This window comes from Acinonyx jubatus, chromosome E1 (genome assembly GCF_027475565.1).
Source record: "Acinonyx jubatus isolate Ajub_Pintada_27869175 chromosome E1, VMU_Ajub_asm_v1.0, whole genome shotgun sequence".
NCBI classification, from domain to species: Eukaryota; Metazoa; Chordata; class Mammalia; order Carnivora; family Felidae; genus Acinonyx; species Acinonyx jubatus.
The window spans coordinates 25,546,534-25,569,604 of NC_069397.1; the positions used below are offsets into that span (position 1 = coordinate 25,546,534).

The following is a 23,071-nucleotide window of genomic DNA, read 5'->3' on the forward strand; positions in this document are numbered from 1 at the left end:
AGGGGAGGGGCAGAGAGAGAGGGAGACACAGAATGTGAAATGGGCTCCAGGCTCTGAGCTGTCAGCACAGAGTCCGACACGGGGCTCGAACTCACGGACCGTGAGATCATGACCTGAGCCGAAGTCGGACGCTTAACCAACTGAGCCACCCAGGCGCCCCTGTACACAGTTTTCAAATGGTCAGAAGAAAGTTTCAGTAAGTTAATCAACAAATACCTGATGATCACCTATGTTTTACAAAAGAGGAAGTAAGAGCACTGTGTGTGTGTGTGTGTGTGTGTGTGTGTGTGTGTGTGTGTATACACATGTGTGCACATGTGCACCCTCATGCTAATAACCATCTTTCATTTCAGGACTATAGAAATTAATGTAAATAATTAATGTTAGCCATTGTTAATGGAGTTGACCGGTTATGTACCCCAAAACAAATAACCCAGAGCATTGGCCCTTCTATCCTTCCTCTAGGATTAGCTTTTCCAATGGGTCTTGAAACTCCTGCTCACCCCACTGCTGACAGCTGAGAACATTTTCATGCTAAGGCTGCATTTCCAGTAGGGGCCCTATTAGCCCTGTCCCATCTCAGGGTGCCACATGATCAGGGTGCCATCGGCAGACCACAATTGCGGGCATGGGGCAGTGAATTACTTCTGTTATCTTTTAGACGCTCCTACTCTCAGGCAAGTACTTTCATCCAGGTAACTTAGCCAGTTGCTTAGGTCCTTTCCTTTGCTTTACCTAATTGGGCCCTGGAATTTTTTTCCCGTTACAGTACATTTACAAAATGCTTCTTGTGTCTCTCTCAACGACCTCCTCGGTGGGCCTGCACCTTCTTCCATGGTTGCAGTGGACAGGCAGGCTCTCTATAGACACCTGCTGGTTTCTCCACACTAGGCTGGGCACTGTGGGGAAGAGGTAAGGCATGGTTCCTACCCTCAGAGAGGTGAAAGCTCCAGAGGAGGCAACAGTGAACTGTGGGGGTGTTCCTCTCTGGCTCCTATCCCCACCTGCCCACTGGGGCCCACCTCGCAGAGCTGGACCAAACAGAAGTCTAGACTGGTCCCCTGCCCATAGGCTGTGGTCTTTCTAGGATGTGAAGAGCAGGATGAACAGATGCCATGACTGTTGAGGGTGGGGAGAAAAGAGTAAGTCCCCAGAGACATAGGAGCACCCAGACATAGAGCCTAGTGCCATCGGCAGGCCACGAGCACTCTTGCTGAGGGTGGCAGGAAGCAGCCATTGGGACTGGGGGTGGCGGGTGGCTCCGGCAGTGGTGGCATTGTTGGTATTGCTATCTGTGCCTCAGTTCGGTGGCAGAGTGCCTGTCCCTAGCTATTTTCCACTGGTAGGAAAGGCCAAATCTGAGAGTCCAACTACTGCCATTGGGAATAATTTTTTTTTTCTTTTCAGTGGCATTTAGAAACTCTCATCAAGGAATGGGGGAAGCCTGTGACCTTGGGCAAGTTTCTTTCCCATTCTTCTCTAATCCCATGGGCGAGGGAAACCAGTAAATGTGGTAAATGTTTGCCCTCCATGTGTGTTGGGTCCTGGCCGCTGGACTGCTGTACTGAGCACTTTGTGTATGGCGTCTCACTTCCTCCTCTCAACAGTTAACAGCCACACCTCCCAAATGGCCTCAGTGTTCCAGACTCTATGCTAGCCACATAAATCACCAACACCACCAGGTGGACGTTCGTCTCTCCAACTCACAAGAGAGGAAAGATTAAAGATTTGAAGTCAGATCATAACTAAAAGATATAGGCTCAAAATGAGACGTCAAGGAAGTACTGGAAGCCCAGCCTCTATAAAGTAGTGCAATTAGCTGAGCTGAGTTTTCTTCACTCTGGTGTTAGTAGTTATTTCATGAAGGGTCTTTCCCATGGACAATAGCATTCTCAGGGGCAACCATGGTTATGGTGTTCTTGGCGTTCAGACCAAACCTCCTTACAGGGGTTTCCTGGACAGAGGACATTGTTCCGAGGGTGGAGGGAGGGCCTCTGAGACCGGGTGGCGGTGCTGCAGTCCTGGCCAGATGTGCCTACACCCTTGCCTGCAGGTGAAGGTTGGGTGGGATCTCCCACACCTGTGGGTCCTACCTGTGACTCTCGGTCTGGGATTTCACACACAAGTTGTGGTTCCAAACCCACCCCCACCCGCAACTGTGAATGTTTATTTCTACCCCAGGTAAAGATAATGGGGGCCCTTTAGTGACCCATCAGCCAACTGGGTGCGCTTCTGTTCTCCATGGGTAACAATATTGGGCAAGGGCCTATGGTACTGGTTATTTTAGTCATGGTTAGAGAAGTGGAAATAAGGTTGCACATGTGTATGCAAATGATAAAAGTTGTTCATGAGAAAGATTTGTGAAATTGGAATCTACACAAAACAGAAGTAACTTTGTATAAACTTGACTCAGGAGATCTAGAGAAACAGGTCTGTTGAAATTGTTTCCATTGTATGCCACGCATTCACCTCGTCCACAAAGTAAGCAAGGCTGAGGTTTAGAAGCATCAGCTGCAACCTCACAAGAAGTGAATTAAGGCCCAGGAACATTAAATAATGAGACTGTGCTCACACTGTCCAAGAATTCAAAGAGACAGAGAGAGGGAGGGAGGGAGGGAGGAGAGGGAGGGGAGGGAAAGAAGGGAGGGAGAGGGGAGGGGAGAGGGGAGGGGAGGGGAGGGGAGGGGAGGGGAGGGGAGGAGAGGAGAGGAGAGGAGAGGAGAGGAGAGGAGAGGAGAGGAGAGGAGAGGAGAGGAGAGGAGAGGAGAGGAGAACAGGGAAGGGAAAGAAAAAACAAAAAGAGATAACTAGGAGGAATTTAAGATCCCATCAGTCTCACTTGGTCAGAGGGTATTTCAGTGACCCCCGACCCTTTACTCAGAATAAGAGGGGATCCGCAGAAGAGGAAGGGGTCTCTCACCTTCAGGGCCTGCTCTGTCTTCCTGTCTCCCTGTTTGCAAAGTGCCCAGGGCCCACATTCCAGCCTCGGCTCCTTTCTGTGAGATTTCAAGTCTTACCGTACTTCCTCACCTTACTTTCCAACCTGATCTCCCCCTTGCTTGCCCACAGTAACCCCTTATTCATATTTCTTCACCACCACCACCTTCGTGCAAACAAGCTCACCTGTCAAAACCATCCCATCGTCTGCCACACATGTGCTGCTCACTCAGCTGTTAGAGTACCCTCCACCCTCCCTCTCTGCCCAGTCGCTTTTTTAGACCAAGCTCTGATCTCACCCCTCTGTGAAGCCCTCCCTAACTATGCAGCCAAATGCCCTTTCTCCTCTGAACTTCTGAACCACCTACTCACTGGACACTTGGCCCTGGACAAGTCGTGTATGTTGCCTTTCCCTTTAACTAGCAGTGTCTGATTCCCTTCTACGTGCCACTGGGGGAAGGCTCAGCTCTGGTGGTCCCTTCAGCTCCCTCAGCCATACTGCCCATACTGCTTGTCTTAACCTAATTCTGGTTCCTTGGACTGAGTCTGATTCATATTTGTTACGTGTAACCACCAACCTCCTCATTGCCCAGCATCCAGCACTGGGACAGAAGCCAAGCTGAGCCCCAGTGAATGTTTGTTGAATGACTGCATGGGTTTTTATGGCTCCTAAGAGGTAAATGAAAGCCAGCCAGAGCAGTGGGAAAAATTACTGTGTTTAAGATACACTTGTTGGTTTCTGGCCAGTCATCAAATCTGATTCTAGGTAGACAGCTTCTTCCTTCCTTCCTTCCTTCCTTCCTTCCTTCCTTCCTTCCTTCCTTCTTTTCTTTCTTTCTTTCTCTCTCTCTGTCTCTCTCTCTCCCCCCCCATCTCCATTCTTCCCTTTCTCCCTCTCTCCTACTTCTCTCTGTCCCCCCTTCCTTCTCCTCCCAAGACTGCCAGAAGTCCAAGGCAGAGGCAGAACTATAATGGGAGCTTAGGGCTGAGAAGCTTCCCTGCGCATTTTTCAGTTGCCCAAAGTCTACTTTGAATTCTTTAACCAAAGCACACTGTTTCCTGTCAACAAGGAGGAAGTGCCAGTGTGGCTTCTTTGGTGAACCTTCAGAGCCCCCTTTCCAGGTATTGCCCCCAACTTGGAGGCGGGAGTCCCTGTGGAAAATGTACAGGCTTGGACAAGCGGGTGGGGAAGGGTGGCTGCACCCCCAGATGAAGGCCCTCCTCTGGAGACATTAACATAGGTAAATGGTTAACAAAAGGGAGTATTTCTCTCTGTTCTTCCTCCTCTGCCAGAGAATTCACCTTTAACCATTGACCTCTCTGTGAGGTGTGAGATCTAAACAAAGTTGAACACAGTCATGGATCGTTAAGTACCCATCTTTCCCTCTGCTCCTGCCTCTGCCTCCTCAGAAGATGGTCTGAGGTATACGGACCACCCCCCATGTTTGATGGCTGGTAACAGAGGAGAGACACACATACACACAAACACACAAAAAATAACAGTTGGAAATGACCCTCTGACCCTTTCGGAATCCAGATCCTCACTATACCAAGAAGGACAAGCCATGCCAATCTGATTGAACTGAACAGAATGAGACATTTCCAAGCACCTGTACCAGAATGAGTGGTCTAACCTCTGATATTTGGTGATTTCTCCTTGCCCACTTCTCTTTGAACCCCAACCCTACCCCCAGGCAACTGCGGGGCCTACTGCATAAGCATAAATTTTTTAGTTTGCTGCCAGAATCCTCCAGCACCAGGCTTCACAGACCTCCCCCAATTCCCCCAACATCTTATTTAGTATAGCTTGATAGCTTGCAATTCCACTCCTCTGTGCTTAATTAGGTTTGGGAAGAATCGACACCCAGGTTTTTCATCTGTGTGGGGTGACTTTTTCCATTCTGTGTCCTCCCTGTGCTCATTCTACTGGCATGTTCCCATCCTCTCTGGGCTCCAGTTGGCCGGGACCAGCACGCCGTCTCCACTTTGATGTGTACGTTGGTGCTGGCCTCAGAGGTGGGTTGGGAGAGTGCCGGCTGAGCCTGCCGGGGTCCTGCTTACATCTGGGCCTGGCTGGGTCCTCGGAAGGGTTGGAGATTCTTTGATTTCACACTTTGTTCATCCCTAAGCCACGGAAAGCTGAATATGAGTGTACAGTTCATGCCTTTGAGCGTGTTCTCCATGATCCTTCTCTCAGCAGTCCAGCTACACTGCCAAGCAGCTTTGAACTTCAGGCCTGGTTCTACCTCCGTGGACCCCGAGAGGAGGAAGAATGCTTGAGGGGCCACCCAAAGTGCTGGGTTTACCTCCAAATCTTTTCCTGCCCCCAGGGCCGTGCAGCAGGCAGGAATGTGGGCACTCGGTAGGCAGCACTGGGCAGGAGGAATAGAAGGAAGGATGGCAGTGGTTTAGGCTCGTGAGAGACCTAGGTAAAAGCCTGCATGTGTTCTTCCTTGGAACAGACCACAAACACCCCCTGCAGAGCTCTCAATGGTCAAACCAGATTCTGATACCTACTCTCTTTGGTTTCAGCTCTTGCTGCTCTCTCAAAGGTCCATTTCATGATCCTCATTTAAAGAAATATTCTATTTTCAATACAGACACAGCCCTTGACGTAGCAGTAAAAACCACCACCCCCGAGAGACACGTGGCTGTGAAGTATGTTGGTATGTAACCTCCCGTCTTTGCCTACGTGCAAGGCTTTGTCCCTCAAGAAGTTGCCCCTTTACCCCCTGGTGCTCAGGCTTCAGGAGGCATTGAAACAAGGGCAGGAGGTCAGCACAGACAGGAGGTACCTTCTGGCAACAGACTGGTTTGGGATGGGAAGTAGTTGCTGTTCTTCACCCAACAAGAGTTTCTTTGAGACCCTCGTTCCCAGCCCCCCACTTTTAAGATGGAAGTCAAATTTTCGGATTCTGCTGTGCAGAGCAGAGAGGTCACTAGGCTCTAATGCATTTACCATTGACTGCCCCTCTTGTAGTGCGTCTATTAGTGAGTAATTTGATTTGTACCTATTCATTTGCAGTCCCTGCAGGAGCCTGGAGCTGGCCCCTAGTATAATTGGTGCTGTCTCTATTTTTACATCATTAGATTAGCCCCGACTCCTGGCCACTTGTTGTCTGCGCTTGTCTGTCCATTTATACAACCTAATGTAACACAAAATTCATTACTGATCACATTACTTTCAACTCTGAAGCCAGCCTTGTGATAAACATTTGGTTAACCCTTCCCTGCCCACAGGAGGGCTGACGGAACAAATGCACTTCCACTCGACAGGCAAATCAATATCTTAATACACCAAAGTGGAATTGCATTTCTAGATTTGTTATTCCTCCTGGAGGAGCAAATGGAAAGGCTGGTCTCAGCTAGCTGAATTGAATAATGAATAGAGCCCCGGCACCAGCAGCCAGTCTGTGAACAGAGCACAAAGGCAGACCCAGCATCCACCCCGCTTTTTCATCTGGACGGGTGGCACCACAGCAATTAACTGAGACTCGTGCTCCTCCCGCAGCCATAGAGTGTGGGTGCCAGAGCGCAGGCTGGGACAGTAGGGATCTTGGCCCCACTGTCATTCTCTTTGCTAGGCTTGGCCTAGGACAACTGGCTTAAGTTTCCTTAAAACCTTCTCCACTGATATGAAGGCACCAGACTCATGGCCTTGGCACTAATGTCACCAAGAAATTAATTAAATTCATTACTAAACGAAAGTTTACCATTTGGAAAAAGATACACAAAGTTATTCCTACTTAGAGCAAGGTCAGCAATGTTGGGATTGTGTGTGTGTGTGTGTGTGTGTGTGTGTGTGTGTGTACGTGTGTGCACAGGCACACCAGTCCCCAGGATGAGCATTCTCTGGCATGGAAACACCACATGAACCTGAAAGGGTCCTAGTTCTCTGATAGAGATGATGGTGAGGACTCTAGTACAGGACCCTCTAACACAGGGTCTCAAAGGGCCCTCCATATAGCTCTGTTTAATCTAGAAGATTCTCCCCTACACCACCCTGGTTATCCCCTTCCCAGCCCCTGTTTGTCTTTGGGGCACACCCACTATAAGTCATTAGCTTGCAGGACAGCTTGTTTCAAAAGGGAAAATATCCCAACTTACAAAGAAACTCTTGTAAAGCCTATACCACAAAGATTAGAAAAATAGGCACAGAGGAAGTAGAATGGAACCCATTACCATGAAAGTCTTAAATCCCTAAGTTTAAAACTAAAAAAGCCATAAACAGAAGATACCAGGTTGGGAAGGGGAGCTAGAAAAGGCAGCCTGTTTAGGGGAATTCTGCTTGAATTCGGGGAAGTCCTGAACAGGCGACTTAGGAGAGGCATCGAAGCCTCAGATTAGTGGGCCTCCTTCCTGTTGAGCAGGCCACCTTCCACCTCTGAGGACTGCACCTTGGACCCTGTTCAGAGCCTCAACATGCCAGAAACAACCAGCAATCCTGGGAGACATAGAGATCCCAGGGATTCTTTGAGAGGGCTCAGCGCTGCTCGTGGCCTTCTCCATTCCTCCAGCATTCCCCGTGCCTCCCTCCTTTGTGTGTGGAGGAGGGCCAGGGGCAGGGTGTCGCCTTGCCGCAGTCCTTGGGCTGCAAGCTGAGAGTTAAGAGGTACAGGGGGATTGCCTCACCCTGCCTGATGGTGGAAAGCTCCATTTCCCACAGAGGGACTAGAGGGCCAAGCCAGAAACTTCGGAGACTCTCAAGAGCTTCCCACTGTGAGGAACTACAAAGAGGGGATCCTCGCCTCTAGTCAGTGAGAGGACAGGGGTGTGTCCTGGCATAGCCTGGGTAGACAGCTGCCTCCTCACCCCTACCCAGCCCACAGCATACTAACTTTCTCAGTTGCCAGCCTGCTGCTTTGGCCTCAGCTGTTAATCGTCTCAGGTGGGTAAGTGGGCCAGTGGGGGAGAGAGGCTTCGTGTAGCCCCCGCCGGCCCAGCCCCTTCAGCTCTAGAAATCAGATCAGAGCACAGACCTCTGGTTTGCAGAATGGGACAGACCAGTGGCAGGGAGGAGAATGAGTCGGCCGGCTGGTGGGATGAGAGACTGATTTCTTAACCTTGATGGAAAGGGGGAAAGCCACATCTTACCAAACTCTTCCGCTGCATCATAGAGAATTTAATTATGTTTGGACATTTGAATGAGAACCAGATGTGGCTCTGGCCCTTCAGGCCAGCAGGGTTCAAGGAGCTGCGTCTCTCCTGTGGTCTGCAGACCCCTGTGCTGTCTCTTAGCCCTGGAGGGCTACTCTTTGGGAACACCCTGCCTGGGAGCTCGGTGGGGTCTCCTGAGCTTCAAGGCTGGACTGTAGGTGATAGGCAGGTCAAGGCTAGGTACCAAGCACCAGTTCCACTAGAGAGTTCCCAAGCGCTGTGTCGTCCTGGTAGCCATGCTGAGTGGGCATGTTTGCAGGGCCCTCATTAGCACCCTCACCTACCCCACACGCAGACACACACACAAAGAACTCATGTCCCAGTACCTGGCGGGGTATTCTCTACCACCAAAGACACATCTCCGAACTACCCAGGCCTGAGTCTACCTTAGATGGCGTCTACCAAGGCTCGGCCCCCAAGATTGTGTGTGACCTGGAGCCAGAAAGGCCCTTCCAGGCCCTCTTGCATGGGGAGCCCTTCTCCAGGGGTCTCAGCCTGCTGAAACACCAGAGATGGCAACACTGATTTTCCAGCCAAAACACCACTGCAGTAATAGTGATCTGTTACACGTGTTCAGTGAATGTTCTGCTTCTGAGAGCCCCATCACATTCCTTTCTCTTTAGAGCCTCACACACCCAGTGAGGTTGCCAGAGCAGCCCCTCCCCACCCCCCTGACAGATGCTGAAGCAGACAAGGAGTGAAGTGACTCGCCCAGGTCATTCAGCACGTGGGCGGCAGGACTGGCGCAAGCGTGAGCCCTCCGCCTCCTACTCTTCCTTCCTGCCATGTATAGCGGGGTTCAGTGCAGAGCTGTTCCCGGAGTGTGGCTTCAGCCAGATTTACCAAATACCTCAAAAACAGGGAAACATGAGCCAGGTCCGCTCAGCCTTTGCTGTCCCCATGTAGAATAGGTTGTAACAGGGCAGGATTTAAAGTTATAGTAACATAGTGGTACTGAGAGGGTCCCTGAACATGGGATGCTAGTCCAGGTGGTCTGGGTGGGGGATCCTGCTGTCTTGTGCTTTGAAGCCAAGACTTAGGAAGGCTTAGGTAATGTGGGTTTCCTGGGATTGGAGTGTGGCAGCATTTCTGGTTCAAGTCTTTCCCTACCTGGGATTGGTTGCCTCATCATGGCTATTATTTGGGGGGACCTGGGGAAAGGCTCTAGCCCCCATCCAGACCAGCACACCTTCTGGCTCATACCCCACATACTGCCATAGCTCATCAGCTGTTCAAAGGCTGTGAAGGAACCTGGGGTCAGGCCATGAGCTCCTCTGTTGTAACTCAGATGCTCTGTTCTCCACTCTCCCAATACACACACACACACACACACACACACACACACACAGCCAGTTCCAATGGAGAGAGGGGCACAGGATGTGGTAAGAGACTGGTCTTTTGAACATGGATCCTCCCTCCTGAGTCTTCCTCATTCCTCAGGCCTCCCTCCCCCGCTCTTTCTACTTTTATTCTCCCTTCCCCAACATTCCAGCATGCTCAGCTCCTGCCACCCCCCTCTGCCTACTGGGCCCACCAGGAGTTTGTGAATCTAGCTACCTCTATGCTTCCACGTCATGATATTAATGCCACACTGGCCTGCTGTCATGAGTAGCCTTCCTCTTTGGCTACTGGAGGGAAAGGGCGATGAGGAAGAAAGGTGATGTGCCTTTTCCCCATTTTTCCTTGACGGAGGCTGTCTGCTTGCCTAGTCTCCTCAACCATCATCCTTTCCACAACTTTCCACAACTGACCACAGTCTTCCAGGAGCCAGTGGATGCCTGGGAGGATCTGAGGTCTTCCCTAGACTTCAGGTCTCCTGCACCCCAAACCCTAAGGTTATTAGGCACATGCATGGCCCCAGTGGCTAAGGGAAATAGTTTGTAATCTCCTGAGCCAAAAGCACCAGATATTTACTCTCATTGTTTGAAACTGAGGGGGGCGGGGGGGCAGAGCAGGCCATGTGGTCCTAGCCTTGTTCTGTGGCTTTCTGGGCCTCAGTACCTGCAGGGGTCAGGGACGAGAACTGGGCAAGGGGGAGAGAAAGCACATTTGTGGGAGCCCTGTGGGTTGAAAAGGACTCCAGCTAAGAAGGACGCACCTGCCTTCCCACAGGCTGTGTGCAGTCAGGTCACCAGAAGTATGTAACATCAGTGGGCCAGGGCTCTGCACTCAGCATAGGTGTGAGGCCTGGAGGCAACCAGGCCAGAATTAGCCCTGTTTCTTCTCTACTCCCAGATTCCATCAGCCCAAACCAGGACTCCTATTATCTGGATGTGGAGGGGCCATTTCATCCTCAGCCTCAAGAAGCTACCCTACTTCCTTCTACAAGCATACCTGGAAAGGGGAGGGTGACCTGTGTCCCCCAGCCCCATCCTCCCAAGATGTCCGTGCCGGTCTCTTGGCATCTCTGCCAGCCCTGCAGCCTGTGGGGTTGCCAGAGGAGGAGAGGAGCCCGACACGGCAGGGTGGGCCTGGCAGAGGGCTGGTGGGCATTTCTGAGTGTGGAGAAAAGCAAGGCCACTTCCTTTACCTGCTACCCTTTCGTCCTCCTCAAAATTGCCAGTGCTGAGGCTGGCTCTAATCCAGACAGTGGTCTCTGACAAGGCTGTTGGGGTTTCTAGAAACATTTGTAACCAACTCCCTCTCTGTCTCTGCCTCCCTCAGCCGCACTCTGGAGGAGAGAGCAGTAGTTTCCAGACCCAGGACTGTTGTAAGACAAGCAGCCCAAAGCTGTCTTACACCGCTGCCTGGTTGGCATCCAGGTCATCTCTCTGGATTCCACCATCAGGAGGCTGTCAGTCCTGCTCAGCCCCACAGGATGCATTCAAGACCCCTACCTGCTTAACTCTTCTCTCTCTGAGTCCCAGTTTGCTTGGTCCCCAGCCTGTTGGTAGGCTGTGGCTGACCAAGTCGATTGCTTGAGGCAGATCCCATTCGGATCCATCTGCTGAACTTGGCAGCAGTCCAGTAGTCCCCTGGTCTCCTCTCCATATATCCCATCTGGAGAAGTTCTGAAAATCTCTAACTTCCCAATCAGAGCACCACCCCCTCCTGCCCACCCCAACCTCACTTCCCAGCCAAGAAGGGGATTGGAATATTTCTGTTTGCAGACCTCCTCTGAGCCAGGCAGTGGGCAGGATAGGGCAGTTTGGCTGGCTGTTCTGGGTTCCGGGGCCACCCACGCCCCTGGGGTGCCACTGAGCCCAACCCAGGCAAGGGGCTTAACCACAGGCCCTTCTGATAGGGAAGAACGGGAAGGTGGACGCAGGAGGGAAAAATCAATGCATGTCAGCAGGGTTGGAAATTTATTTTCCAGCTTGGAAAAGGGTATTTACAAAGAGGCAAGGAGGGAAATGAAATGTGTAAACACATATCTGCCATCTTCCTCAGCAAGCCATTTCTTGATTAAAAAGAAAAAATCCTTCCCAAGCTCCAGTGGAGGGCGAGCTGCTAGGGCCCTGTTTGGCAGAGGCACCTGCTGGAGAGGGAAGACGAGAGGGACCCAGAGGATCCTGTGGACAGTCACAATCACTAATACAATTGCAACAATAATAGTAACTCACATTTACTGGATGGATGCTTTAAGCACTTTGTGATGCACTCTACCTGCATTACATTATTTAATTAAATTCTTACAACCACACTATGAAACAAACATTGTTGTTCTCATGCACAGGAAACTGAGGTACAGGAGATGCTGAATAACTTGTCCAAAGTCTCCCAGGTGGCAGCAGGCTGGAACCTGTGCTCTTAACCATTTCCCTAAACTGCCTCCCCACTCTGGCCAGACACTGCCCCTCCCCTCTTCTCAGGCCCCTGAGGCTGCGGGGTGGGGGTGGGGTGGGGATGGCGGTGGGGGGAGCCTCATCCCCTCCCACTGCCAGGAGTGGGTAGGCTGTGGGTGCAGGGTAAGACTCTGCCCTAAGGTCTAATCCTACTCCCACCAGCCTCTTGGGTGGTTAGCTTAGGACTGAGCTGTGTGGCTGCAGCCAGGGCCCAATAAAAGTGCTCTGCTAATCCCTTTAATGAGCAGCATCGTGAGGCTCTAGGTGTACAGAATAGGGCTGGCTGCTGAGCACAGCAGAGGGGCCACTGGTAGATGCTGCTGCTTTTGTGGTGGAGGAAGTGCCAGGGCTGCCTGGAGGCTGAACCAGGGGTCCCAGGCACCCTCTTCCCAAACACACACACACACACACACACACACACACACACACACGGTACTGCCCTCATTGACCCTGCTGGATCCCAGAAACAGGCCTCCCTCTGAGTCCTGAGCCTTGAGCTTTCCACAATTACCCCCCACCTACCAGAAGCCTCAGGGACTTCCCTCAGAGTCTCTGATTGGCCTACTGACCCACTGCCATCCTGCCTAGCAGAGGCCTGAAGAGGGTAAAGTCCAACTGTCTTCTCGACCTGAAGTCGGGAGACTTCACTCCCAACCTTCTACTGGGATCCCCTGCCCACCTGGGCTTCCCCAGCTCCCCGCAAGTCTCACCTAGTACCTGTCCTCAGCGTTTTGCCCCCTCCCAGGAAATGGGGGAACAAAGACCATGGCATTTAGTGGGGACCTTTGCAAAGGGGCTGCAGTATCCTCCTGTGGAATGAGGGAGTGAACTACCACAGAGACTCCCTCATTCTGCACGGCCCAACCCCGGGTGGGCCGACATTTGCAGCCAGCCAGCCTCCTGCCTCCTCACACAGACTAACCGTGACTCCTCCCTAGGTCTCCTTTGCATACATGCCCAGGTAGCAGAATAGCTCTCTCTGACAAGGGCAGCCACCTCCCTGCCCCCTTTGACACCTTTGCATTTTGCCAGACTCCAGGTGGAATGGGAGCAACAAGAGGCTTGAGCATTCCCTTTCCTTCACTTATTTCGCGAGAGCCCAGGCACCTCCCTTGTAGTTGCTGCTCATCCCATTGTGCCCCTATCCCCCATTACTTGCCCATCCTGGTCATGGCATCAAGGGGCATCTGTGGATAGTAGGCCCATTCTCCAATGAGAGCCAGTATGGGAATGGTTGGGCACAGCCAGCAGTGGGCATTGGGACCCAGTCGGTGATGCCTGGAGTTGCCAACATCTCCATCCTGGGGCCAAACCGGCACCAGTTCTCTCTCGGGGAGATGTATACCTAGAGCCGGTGGCCTCCTACTCTTCCTTGGTTTTGCCGTCTGTAAGATGGGGAGACAACCACCCAACTCCCCGGCACACAGGGTCGCTGGAGGATGTGAGGGCACAATAAGTTATCTTCTCTCTCAGTCCAGCAACTGGTCTGGGAACTATTCCTCATCCCCTACTGTGCTTTGAGGCCAGGGGAGCAACCTCTCTTAGAGCTGGCATTTTCCCACTGGCCAGAATCTGCATTCTTCTAAGCAGAGAGGCTGCTGGGAGTGATTTCTTAGCCACCACCACCCCCCGCTTGACAGAGCCCCCAGCTCCCCTCTGCGGCCCTGGCAGGTAGCTGGTGGACTCTCCCCACAAGCTCACCTCAACTTTGGCAGAGCTGCCCAGACTGGGGACTTGGGAATGGAAAGGAGGGCAGCAGCCCAGAGGCTGGGCCCCTGAGTCAAAAGGTCTGGAGGTGTCCCCCAGAACTCTGCAGCCTGCCTTTGTCTCCTCTCCCTCTAGCAACCTGCCCACATGGGGTGTCTCCTAGCACCCTTCTCTCCCCTTCCCACAGCTGCCCTCATGCTCTGTGTGCAGCTCCTCTCTCCCCACCCCCCCATGCCGAAGGGGGTCTCCACTCTGTCACACCAGTTCCAAATCTGGGACCCTGAAGACTGACCGGTCCTCACCCCCCTACACGTGCATGTCACTACCCTCCTTGACTGCAGGACTTTGCTGCAAGCCTGCCCTCCTCCCAGCGTGACACCCCACACCTCCTCACTCCTCCTCCACCTGCTTGCAGAGATCAGTGTACTTCTCAATCGTTGTCCATATCTTTTCCAAAAAGATTCCTCAATGCTTTTCTTTTCAAAAGGGAAAAAAAAAGGAAAAAAAAAACAATGCCAACAGCCCAGCGTCCGTGAGCAACCCAACAGTAACAAAGCAGGTGTTCGGGATGGAGGAAGGTAAGGCCACACATTTCCATTTGCCGCTTGCTCCTAGGGCTGGGCGGCCGGGGTAACTCGAAGGTGGGGGAACCTGTGTGCAGCCCTCCTCCACTTGCTCTTCCGCACACACTCATTGCCCTGTCTCAGTGAGAAGAGAAAAGGGGGTTGACGGAAGGCATATGGAAAAGTGCCCAGGTCCAGCCTGGCGCTGGCTCTTTCACTGATAGTCCATACTTGAGAAGAACCTCCTGACTCCCCTTCCCACATCATTCATTCAAGAAATGTTTTCTGAGCACCGACTCATTTCCAGGCCCAGTGGTTGGCATCAGGGATACAGAGATAAGGCACAGACCCAGCCCCTGAGAGGCTTTCCCCCTGGATGGGAACACACAGTGTGAACAGATGGTGCACAGAGTGTTAGAGGGCCTGGGGCAGAAGGAAGTACAGAGCACAGTGGGGCCTGGCCAGCTCTGCAGGACAGCAGGACAGGCTCATGGAGGAGTAGACACATGTGCTAACCTTTGGAAGATGAGTAGGTGTTCTGGGGGCCTGGGGAGCCTGGGAAGGGTTTTTCAGTCAAAGGAAATTGCAACAGCACAGACCCAGGGGCCTGGGGCAACTTGGAGAGATCCCAAAACTGCACAAGTTCCTTACTTTGGTTCTTCAAATCCAATAATGAGTGGCATTGGTGAGGTGGGGTCTCAGGGGCAGGTCATGAAAGGTCATTTTTGTAGTGCTGAGTTTAGGCCTTATCCTGAGGACTATTGGGAGTGATAAAGGTTTTTAAGCAGAGAAAAATCGAGATGAGGTTTGTGCTGTAGACAAGCCATTCTGGCTTTGGTAAGTGGGATGGACAGTGGGTGCTGGAGGTTAGAAGGCCAGTAGGGAGTTCTTGAAATTATCTAGGTGGGAAGTGCAGGCCTAACCAGGCAGCGGCAGTGCGAGTGGAGAGGAGGGATGAGGCTGGAGGAGATCGACTGGGCAGAGCTTGACCACCCGGGATCTGGGGGCAGGGGAGAAGCCTGCCCACTCCCATCTTACCCCAGGCCTAACTGGTGAAGAGAAAATGGGAGCCAGGCAGGTCAGGCTACATCTGGCCCCCTAAGAATGGCAAACTCATAAGTCCCTTTAGCAACGGTCCCTGCACTGTCACATGATGGGATGAGGTGTGAGTGGGACCCCTGGAGCTGCCGAGGGGGTTGCCCTTGGCCAGTGCCAAGAGGCAGTGGGGGTGCTGTGCTTGGTCCTGGGCTCCAGTCTCCTCAGTTTCCTTGGCAGCGTGGATGTGTCAGAACTTTGCATCAAGAGCTATGGGCCTGTCCCCCAGCTCTGGAAGGGGGCCAGCCTTCCCTATACTAGTGGCCATTCCTGCTCCTTCATCTGGGGCTTTCTTGCTTAGGCTTGGTGTCCAGATCCTAAGGAAGCCCCTGCTTTCCTTGCTACTGCGGGTGCTCCTCTCTCCTGTCCTCCTGGCCCTGCCGTTAGCGCCCCCTAGTGCCAGGATGGCCGTGCATGAGGGCAAGGGTCTCTGAAATCCAGTGGGGCCTCAGAGATCCCCCACACGCTCCTTGGCTTGCTTGTGGGCAAAGAAGGGAACAAAGGAAGCTTTCTTGGAGTCTGATACTTCCATGCAGAAATTCCAGGGTCTATTCTTTGCTTCCCCATCCTGTCCCTCTCTTGGCACATGGTCTGTACTCCCAAGTTAGGGTGAGACCAGAGAACGAGTAGGGAAAACAGAGCTCATGCAGTAGTCACCTGCATTGTTTTCTGTCCATATGTAGATAACTCTTGATGTATCCCAGGGCCCCTGGCCCAACAGGGAAGCCAGTGCGTCTTGGAGACTGGGACCATCATCGGGCCCACAGCCCCCTCCTTCCACTGCCCCCTATCTGCTGAGAGGTTCCAGTGTCCAGTGCACCCTTCCAGCCTGGACCCGGGCCCCAGACATGTCTATGCAGCCTGAGGGCCCCTCACGCCCAGGTACAGGTGCCTGCTCTGAAGGCACACTCTCCCACCCCATTCTGTGGTGGCTGCGGGGTAGCCTCTGTGCTTTGGGGGTGACCTATAAAGAGTGGGAGTCAGTGGTTAGTGCCTGGATGGCTGCTGGTGGCCAGCCCAAGAGTAAAGTCCATGACTCATTCCCTAACCAAAACTAGCTGTGCTGCGTGTGTATGATGGCAGGGGGCCTGGGAGCAGGTGCAAGCTGGAGATAAAGGTCTCAAGGCAGACCAGACAAGTATAACATTTAAGCACACCTTGCTGTTCCAAGTGGCAGCTTTGGGGTCCAGAGCTCCCGGGGTGGACGGTTAAGATCCTCTCAGTCCCAGGCAAGTGTACCTTGGAAGAAGAGAAATTGCAGGTCACCACATCTTGGCTTGGGGTAGGCTCCCAGAGTCTTCCCAGGTATGTGTGTGCCCGCACCTCAGAGCCCACTATGAGGGACTGAAAGGGGATAGAAACTAGCCGCTTGCAAAAAACCAAGGTGTAATTCCTTCTTCCTTTCATTCAGCACACAAAGAAATCTATTTCCACCCCACCTGCTCCAGTCCCTATCTTAAGTCAAGAGATGGTGGTGGGGACAGTTAAGGTGCCCACCACTCAATGAGATAGGGCCAGTTGCCCTATCTAAGATGGCAGCATGGCTGTGCTGGGGCCAGGGAAAGGGCAGTAGAAGGGGGTTGGAGCCTCCCTGCCTACTTCCCAGGGCAACCCTGAGCAAGTACATTCTGAGGGGCCTCCAGGACACTTGAGGGATAAGAGGAAGGAAGGAAGGAAGGAAGGAAGGAAGGAAGGAAGGAAGGAAGGAGATACTGCAGGCAAGTAGGGACCTTCCCTCCATTGGAATAGGCCCCTCTCAAACCAAGCATTCCCTCCTGCAGGGAAACAGGACACTTTCCAGGAGGTGCCAAAGATGAGCCAAGGCCTGGCCAGCAGGCAGATTGGATGGGTCAGAATATGTGAGCAAGTGAGTTGCTAAGCCAGGGTGGAAGCTCTGGGTAACAGGCAGGGCCAGGGAGGAAAGGTAGGGACAGATCAGGCAGGAAAGCTGCAGTCCTTGCTGTGGTCTATCTTCTCTCCTGCCTAACCAGTAGATCCAGGACCGGAGCCACTTACGGAATTGGGGAGCATGCTGGCTGAGCATGAGTATGTGTGCAGGTGTGGGCACACGTGTCGTGTATGGCAGTGTGGTCCAGACAAATCAGCAGGGTGGCCATACTTCTGGCCCAAAGGGGTTCCCACAGTGAGGGAAAGACTGTGGCCTAAAACTGGAGTCTCCTAGCCAAGGGAGCTTCTCCCTCCTTCGGCTGAGCTCCCTGTGACCTGAGCTGCTGCCTGGTGCATCTGGGGAGCAGGTGGAGATCCCCCTCCAGGCAGACAGCCCAGCCCAGGGTGTGCCCCTCCCCCCAGACCCACTCTGACCAGGCCTGGTCCTCTCCTCTGTCTTGCAGAACTACAGCGAGAGGGAAGCATCGAGACTCTGAGTAACAGCTCAGGCTCCACCAGCGGCAGCATCCCAAGAAACTTTGATGGCTACCGATCTCCACTGCCCACCAACGAGAGTCAGCCACTCAGCCTCTTCCCTACTGGCTTCCCATAGTACCAGCAACCTGCTTCTGACTGGCCAGCCCACTCACCTGCTGGGGGGAGGGGGAGAAGCCCCCCTCGTGGTCCTACCCTTCAGTCTCTGCTCCTCTTTCACCAACCACCTTCCCCAAGCTTAGTGACAACAGCCGCCCACCCTCCCTGGATGGAGAAGAGACCCTTCTCCAAAGCACCTTGGCGCACTCTGACCTCTGTCCCCCATCAGTGGGGCTGTGGCTGAAAAAGACTCTGCAGAAGTTCCGTCCCCTCCTCTGCACATGATGTCCTGCATTGGATCCGCTTTTGTATTTTCTAACCATACCCACAGGGGGCTTGGGAGGAGAGTGGATGGCCCGCCTGGGCATTTTGACCCTGAGCAGACAGCTCTAGCCCACTCCTGGCTATGATATGCACTGCCCAGTTTCCCTTGGCCAACCTCCCTTTGGCATAGGGTAAACTGAGGCCCAGAGTATCAGGGAAGGAGGAAGGAAGGAGAAGCACCCCCCCCCTTCCTCTTTTCTTTCCCCTTTGGCTCATGGGAAGGATTTGTCTTTTTTTGTCTGTAAGCCCTTTTACCCTGGTCCTGTACTGTTGAGTGAAGGAAACCGTGGTTACCAAGACCCTGTCAAAAAGTGCACGTCTTGTCCAATAAATCACGCTGCAATTGGTGTCTATCCCTGAGTTGCTGGGGTCAGGGTCCTCTCCAAGCACCGAGCAGAGTCCTGTGGGCCTGACCATGTGTCCCTGCTTCCAGCACCCCCTGCCTTGATGATATGAGCAACTGATTGGAGAGTCAGTGGGGGGGGGGGGGGGGGTAAGAAGGAGGAGAATATTTGCTCTGCAATTTGGGTAGGGCCTGATTTAAATTTATTCTCCAAATTTCTTGCCTGTTACCAGAGCAGGTAGTTCTGGAGGCACCACAGGCCTGGAGCCTCCCTGGCTGTGGCAGTCAGGGCCAGTCAGGTCCTCGACATGGGCTAAGGGAGGACTGCTGGAGGAAAGACCCTAACCTTATCTTTAAGGCGGGCACTTTGTAATTGCTTCTTTTTTCAAATTCAGAAGGTGAAAAGTTAGGTGTAGGTAGGTCTCTTGAAACCTGGCTGGAACCTTGGATGACAGGTTCCTGATTTTGTTCCCCTATCTCTTCCCAATTCTGGACCTAAAGTGAATGGCAGAAAGGAGACAGGAACAGCAGGAGCAAAAAGGGGTGTTGAGCATGAAGGAGACTAATGCTAGCCCTTGTTCCCCTCTTCCCTGAGAACCCAGAAAAGCCTGGGAGGTTTGAAGGAAACCCACTGAGCCAGGTGTGGTTTGGGGTAAAGTTTAATGTAATGGTTGCAGATGAGTTGAATTCACAAACAAGCAGGGATCCCCATGCAACCATCCAGCCAGAACTGGAGCAGCATCTAGAGCCTCTGCTCCTTTCACATGCATCCCATCCAGTCCTCACAACTGAAAAGAGACTTCATCCTCAGTTCCCTCCACCGGGTCAGCTGGGCATCTTGGGAGAAGCGGGACCTGAATCAAACTAGGCTCTGTAGGCTGAGTAGATGGCCTTCCATAGGGTGGCTTAAGCCAGTCCCTCCTGTCTGGGGACCTGCAAGGTGAGGAATCACATGCCCTAGAGAGGCATGGCTGGGAACATAAGGAGGTCTGGGCACAGCCAGTGGGGGCTGTCAGACTAGCAGCAGCTTTTCACTATTTCAGCTGAATCAGAGACACTGATGTGTCTGGCACATCCCCAACCCCCAGCCAGAGCAGTGTTTCAGTCAAAAAGGGACGGCGAAAGAGGTGCCACCAGGCTGCCAGTGCATACTGTCTATTGCTTGGCTCCCTGGGGATGGGTCCAGAGCTCTAGGAAAGGTGAGCCCCTCTGAATCCACGTGGGTTTATGGATGGGGCAAATATGGGGAGCTCTCTCGAACCATTCAGGGAACCGGCTGGCAGCTTAGAGTCAGGAGTCCTCCCTGGCTCAGCCCTTTCCCTCCAGGGGGTGCAAAACATCTGTGGCCTCCTCTAGTCAGGGAAAGTGGTGGGTGTAGGGCTGGACTTGCCGGCTGAGCTTGCAGGACAATCTGGTTATTCATCTGCTCACAGCCAGGGCAACTCTTTGAGTATGTGGGGGAAGGGGAAGGATAAGAGAGGCCAGATAAGCTGGCCCCATGGCGGCTGCCACAGAGCTCAGGTTATCAGAGAGGCCTTGGGCCTGGCCCCTGGCTAATTGGGGAGGTTATGGACCCTGCCACAGCCTGTAATCAGCTGGAAGTGAGATCTGGGCCCCCGGGTGGGGGACCTCACTGCCCACTGGCCCTGGAGCAGCCAGCCTCCTATCCTCTAGAGATAACACCAAGGGCAATCTCCCACCTCACCCCCCCAGAAGCCCAGCAGACCTCCATGATGGCATTACTTACCTAGGAGGCCATTAGAACAGGCATCTAATTGTGGCCTGACCGAGTGACCTTGAGGAAGCCATGTGATCTCCCTGATTCTCACAGTGCTACCTGCTCAACGGGCAAATTACCATGGACTTTCTCTCAGTTTGATGCGGGAAAAAATATCTTCATGGTCTGTGAGGAGGCTGATGGGAGTTGGGGTGGCAGCTCAAGGAGGAAGGGCACTGTCTGGGATTGATCTGAGAAAAGGCCCAGTGGTCCCAAGGCAAATTCAGGCACACAAGCACTCTGCCAAACAGTATCAGCTCTGGAAGCAAGCAGAGGCCAGAGCAGGCAGCTGCCAGTCTGGGATTGGAAATGGTTTCTCAGGTGCTCATTTTTCTGCTGTTCACAGATCAGAGAATTTCTAAACTAGAAAGTACTTAAGAGAGCACTGTTTGGTCCTCATTTTGCAGATGAGAAGCCTGAGCCCCAGAGAAGTCCCTGGCCTTGCCCACGGTTACAAAGTCACACAGCTAGTCTGACCTCTGTCTGCTCCTTACTGCCTCACATGCCCTGGCTGGTTCCCTTACAGGGCCAGATTCTGCACTGGCCTGCACCCCCCGCACAATCCAAGACTCTGATCCCACTCACCCCCATCCCGTACTCCTGAGAGCTTTCAGACCCAGCCCCTGACTTTGAAGCTGCTCCCTGTCCCTGTGTAACTTGGAAAGGCAGCCCCTTCCTACAGACCTAGAGCTGGAAACTCTAGCGGCAACTGGAGAAAGCATCTGGTATATCTTGTATTCAAAGCAAGAGCCCAGCCTGAGGGTGGGTCTCTGAAGTCTCAGTATTGTCTTGCTGTAGAAGTAGGGGTAGCTATCAGGACAGCAATGACATCACCATTTTCTAAGGAGTGGATGGAGCCTTGCTCTCTTTTAAGGTCCCAAGGTCCCATCCCAGCTCTGCCACTGGTAGCCATGTGGCTTTGGGTAAATTACTGCACCTCTGGGCTTCAGGGTCCTCATTTGTAAAATGGGGAGAGGTTCAAGCCCTGCCAAGAGGAAGAGCTGGGCTGAAGCAAGCAAAAGGGAAGTTGCAGGTCAAAAAAGGCAAAAGGTTGGTTTGAGGCCCAGAGACTGCCCAGACAGGCCAGGTAGCTCTACCTCGGGAGAGGGAGGGCCGGTGCGGCACAGCTGGAGCCCTGATTGTAGTGTGCAGCCCCCCCCCCCCCCCCCCCCCGGACGCTTCGCCGGCTCCCTGGGAAAGTTTCTTGAAAGCAAATCCAGATCCTGGTGAACGCTGGCAGACCAGCCCCGCCCTTCTCTCGCAGGTGAGCTGGTCCTCAGGGTCCTTCCTGCGATTTGCCCCCTCTCTCAAGTGCCACCGGAGCGTGGCCTGTTCGCGCTGCCGAGATCCCAAGCACCCACACCCACCATTTCACAATTGTGTGCGTCTACGCACACTCAGGTTCACAGAGGTACACCTCACTTTTGCCGACCCGCCGCTCTGAAGCGGACAGCGGCGACCAAGACTCCAGAGCAGCTAATAGTCTGGAGCCCCTTAGGGTTACGGGGTGCCCAAAACTCTGGGGAAGTCGTCCAAAGTTCAGAGGGGACGCGCCCTGGGTTGCCGGCCCACTGACCTCCCCCTCGCCCTCACCCTCGGGTGTAGAACGACACCCTTCAAAGACAGGTCTGTCCTGGACCAGAGCGGCCAGGCGGGACCTCGGCTTCGCATTAGCCTGAAAGACTGGGGACTGGGCCACACAGGCCGTGGCTGCTCAGGCACTTCCCGGAACCTACCCGGAAAAAAGTGGCCCCGCGCCTTTCCTGGCGCAAGGCCAGGGCCATAACGCGGGCCTGGAAAAGGTCGCGCCTCCCGCTCTCCCCACGCCCCCCAAACCATCCCAGCCACTTGGCCCGACCCTGCGCGGGGTAATTGGGTCGGGAGGGAGGCGTCGGGCGGGCGGCGACTCCAGAGAGACTGTGCGCCTGTCAGCAGCAATTTGTCTAAGTGGACGGGACAGGCCCGGCCGCTGTGGGCCAGGGTCATCGAGGCCGCGGCCCCCACCCCAGCCAGACCCGGGACCGCGGGGGAGCCGGGCCCGGCCGCTAAACCGGGCTGGCTGGCGCCAAGACTCCGGGAGGCGCGGGTCGGTCCGGGAAGCGGGAACGGGAAGCAACTCTGTGTCTCCCCGCGCCCCACCACCACACACACATACACACGCTACACGCCAAGACGGGGACAGGCGCCCAGTGGCACCTCCACTGCTGGTCACACGCATAGGCCACACACATCACCTGAGCTTAGCCCGGGCACACTCATTTCCTTAGTACTCTTCTCATGACAGCCCCCAGCTACGTCGCACGACGCAGGTCCCCACTCGACCACTAAGCCATCCACGCGGGCCCACGCCAATCCACGCCCGGTCACACAGACCAAAGACACCAGCGAGGCCCAATCCGGGGCAGGTCCCATCAGTGGCCCTTAACCACGCGAAATGTTACGGGGCCAAGGACAGACGGGCAGCCCAGCGAGGCTCAGGACCAAGGAACCACACCTCCCAGGCCTTCCCAGCCCGATTTCCTGGTTGCAGGAAGCGTGGAGCGTACTGAGGGCGCGCAACCACCCGCCAGAGGCGGGGAGGCCCGCGCCCGTCCGACGCCCGAGCCCAGGACTGCCTGGGAGAGGGAGGGGCGGCTGAGCGCGCGTCCCCCGCCCGTCTGCGGGGCCCGACCGATGCGAAGTGACAGGGGCCGGAGCTTTGTTGTGGAGCCTCGGCCGCCTGGCGCCAGCCGCCCCCGCCCGTGCCCTCCCCTCTCCAGCCCCGGGCGGCTTGCGAGGCGCCCCCCGGGGCCTCTTAAAGAGACACGAACTCTCAGCCCCGGGGACCACCCCCCCAAGAGGCGCCTGTTCCCGGGAAGGGGAAGTGGGGTAGACCCAGGTGGGGGAGGGGCCGAGCAGGAGC

At 54.0% G+C, this 23,071-nt stretch overlaps 1 protein-coding gene across 1 annotated transcript in view; it reads left to right on the top strand.

Moving 5' to 3' along the window:
* BCAS3 (BCAS3 microtubule associated cell migration factor) overlaps nt 1-18,402 on the top strand; it is a 606,762-nt gene extending 588,360 nt beyond the window's left edge. Inside the window, exons 27-28 of the mRNA XM_053211840.1 lie at nt 5,538-5,603; nt 17,596-18,402. Coding sequence (XP_053067815.1) covers nt 5,538-5,603; nt 17,596-17,744 — 215 coding nt within the window. The 3' untranslated portion in view covers nt 17,745-18,402. The remainder of the gene's footprint in view (nt 1-5,537; nt 5,604-17,595) is intronic.
* The last annotated feature ends 4,669 nt before the right edge of the window (nt 18,403-23,071 follow it).